Genomic DNA, 2,939 nt, shown 5'->3' with positions numbered 1-2,939 from the left:
AATTTTATGGGGCGAGGGGCATGCGCTCCACCCCCACCCTCCTTAAGTCCGCCAGTGAATAGGTCGGATGTTTGTGATTTATCCTCCTCAATAATCTTTACTGGAATGTATATAAACACAATTTTGTTTATGTCGTGCAAGAAATTTCTTATCTTAAACGCCAAGACATTAAATTGATTTTTCATTTCGTTTTCTATATAATTTTCTTTTCATCGAAAATTTGACATACTGACATCGGATATGACGTCATGTTTAGATTAAACATTAATTTTTTAGTCGGTGTACAAAGGTTAATTTACCCTTGAAATTATTAATATTCAGTTTGATACGAAATTTTTAATTCCACACTGAAAACACATATTTAATAAATATTACACAACGAAAGATCACAATATTTCAAAGTTAAATATTTAAATTCGTGCATGTGCGAAGTCAATGTTCTGTTATCATTTCCATTTCAGAAATGATTTTCCGTGTGGCTGTTTTCACCAGCTGGCTATTTGTATTGTGTTTGGTAACAGGTGAGTTCAACCTCTGTACTTGGCCTTTCGTTTAAATTCACCTGAATTTTTCAATCAGGTGAATAGCTCAGTATTTCACATTGATATACAGATACATGTAGGTAGATATGAATCGATTTAGCATACGCAGTGTGGGAATACTAGAATTTATAGATGCCGTCGTCTAAAGCTCGTTTATAATAAATAATACATAGGCGTCGGAAGCAAATTGAATGTGGGGGGGGGGCTAATTGAAGGGGGGGGGGCTAAACCAACAAAAAAAGGTCAACCCCAATTTATATTATGTCTATACATCTTTGAAAAAAAAGTTGCGGGCTACCCCCCCCCCCCCCGGTTCCGACACTTGTGTAATAATGAATTTAATGATGCACATTCACGATACGAATTACTAGTAGGCCTAGAATGTATATGATAACTTTAAAATGGAGTCGTCTGTATAATATCGCACTTGAAAGAATACTAGTAACATGTCAAGCGCCAAAATTTATTCTATAATGATGAATTGCGTTATATATTTTAAATACATGTAGCTGGAGCGACGGAAGATGACAAATTTTACAACTGCGAAGTCTACTCGAATGAGGTAAACACCCCAAAAGAGAATGCTTACTGTTTCCGAGACATGAATGATGGCAAATATTATTGTAAGAGCTGGACTTGCCAATCTCCGCCATGTTCCTCGGATCTTCAACAGAATCAAAAGGGCGACCCCTGTCCCATTTGTGAAGGTGGGTACCACTTTTTAGATAACTGTAGACATACCTGTAAACAGATAAAGTGGCTCAGTTTTGATTTTGTAATTTATTAATTAAGGTACATGTACCGTCGAGGGACGTATCATCAAAGTCAATGACGTAGTAATCTGTGCTGACGGCATCAACAAGTGTCGATGTATCGATACCGGCGTGGTCATCTCTACAAGGATGTTGACCAACAAATATTCCCTCTGTGGTGCCAATAACAATAACAGCTGATCAGGAATACGGAACATTTTTCACTGTTTACAAGCTTGGATATTAATAAATAATAAAATATCATTTACGTAATATGAACTGTACGTGTTTAATTTGTTCTTTATTTAAACGAGGTACTTTGTGGGAAGAGAATATATTCTATAGGGTATGCTGCTTGTTTGTTTGCTTTACGTCTCCTCAAGAAGACGAGTTATCGTCCTTAATATCGTATGTCTATGTTAAGAGTCAGTAAAATATCAAAATATGAAGCAGATGTTGTATAGACTCTGTAGTGTTCTTCATTTCTAGTTCATTGTGATAAATCGAGTCAATATCACTTTACGTTACCGCAACAGTATCCATGATATCTTCTGGTAGTCCTGTGAAATAATTGATAAATGAATTGAAACAAAACGCCTATCTGTACTGATATCTTGCTGTATCGGTTTATTTTATTTTTTAATTTATACTTATATGAATTCCCATGTCTACCGCCCCTACCCAAACAAACTGAAAATTGCCTCCAACGGACTTGAATGAATCATATATAACTTGGTTTTTACATCATTCTAGTATAAAGTGTAACAAGGTTAGCTTTTTTAAAAAAGCTGAGTGTCAGCCACTGGAATACAGAAAATTTGTTTCTTGTTTTGTAATGGTTTATGATTTGATCTATCCATCATGTTGTGTTCCTTAGGCCGGAATTAAAAATATCTTTGTTTCCCCTAACCCGATCCTAAATTCTCAAGTTGGGTCGGTAGGTAGGTAAACAATTTTATTTTCTGACAGCAGCTTTAATATTACATTCTAAAATTTAATGGAATATTACATTTATAAATAAGAAAAGTACAAAAGAAAGTGATTTGTGAACAAAATGCTAAGTATCATATATATGCCGTTTAAAAGCAAAATTCATGATTAATTAATTCACAAGTGTAATTTAGATGAACTTATGAAATATCTCACGCCAGAGTACATTTATATACACTGTAAAAAATGCGCTTAGAAAATAAACACTTCCATTACGTGTTTTGACCTAAACATGTATAAGATTGTGTTTAACGGCTAAACACTTAGGTCTAAACGTGTGTTAGATTGTGTTTAACGGCTAGACACTAATGTCTAAACGTGTGTTATATCTAAATGATGTTAAGATTTAACACATGTTTAGATATAAGTGTTTAGAAATTGAACACTTTTCTGTGAAGTACAGAGTTATCTTCCCGGAAATGACGCATATATATTCGAATGATAAATAGAGCGGTTATCGAAACAAAGGAAATCCCAATGTTAGCTAAAGAAGATGGATTAAAGGAAGTGAATGCTAATCAAAGTGATAACCATACAGAGATTGTGAAATGCATTTAAACTGCAACATTACTGCGATAAAAGGTATCTTAACTATTATTTTTATTTTACATAAATTGACCAAGATGGACTACGTAAATAGACATGCGTTTGCACA

At 34.2% G+C, this 2,939-nt stretch overlaps 1 protein-coding gene across 1 annotated transcript; it reads left to right on the top strand.

The window, feature by feature from the left end:
* The first annotated feature begins 277 nt into the window (after positions 1-277).
* Positions 278-1,573, top strand: LOC134232257 (uncharacterized). The gene is made up of 4 exons (XM_062714218.1): positions 278-289; positions 462-521; positions 1,052-1,249; positions 1,335-1,573. The coding sequence occupies exons 2-4, from the start codon at positions 464-466 to the stop codon at positions 1,493-1,495; spliced, it is 417 nt and encodes a 138-aa protein (XP_062570202.1). The 5' UTR covers positions 278-289; positions 462-463; the 3' UTR covers positions 1,496-1,573.
* Positions 1,574-2,939: the final 1,366 nt, after the last annotated feature.

This window comes from Saccostrea cucullata, unplaced genomic scaffold (genome assembly GCF_032062105.1).
Source record: "Saccostrea cucullata isolate Sc308-1 unplaced genomic scaffold, CSIRO_AGI_Scuc_v1 ctg1143, whole genome shotgun sequence".
Classification (NCBI taxonomy): Eukaryota; Metazoa; Mollusca; class Bivalvia; order Ostreida; family Ostreidae; genus Saccostrea; species Saccostrea cuccullata.
The sequence above is the reverse complement of the archived record's forward strand: the minus strand, read 5'-3'. Positions and strand labels throughout refer to the sequence as shown.

Coding starts and splice junctions, on each gene's coding strand:
- LOC134232257 (XM_062714218.1), top strand. CDS start 464: ATGATTTTCCGTGTGGCTGTTTTCACCAGCTGGCTATTTGTATTGTGT. Junction 522..1,051: donor TGTATTGTGTTTGGTAACAG/GTGAGTTCAACC, acceptor AAATACATGTAG/CTGGAGCGACGGAAGATGAC. Junction 1,250..1,334: donor CCCCTGTCCCATTTGTGAAG/GTGGGTACCACT, acceptor TTATTAATTAAG/GTACATGTACCGTCGAGGGA.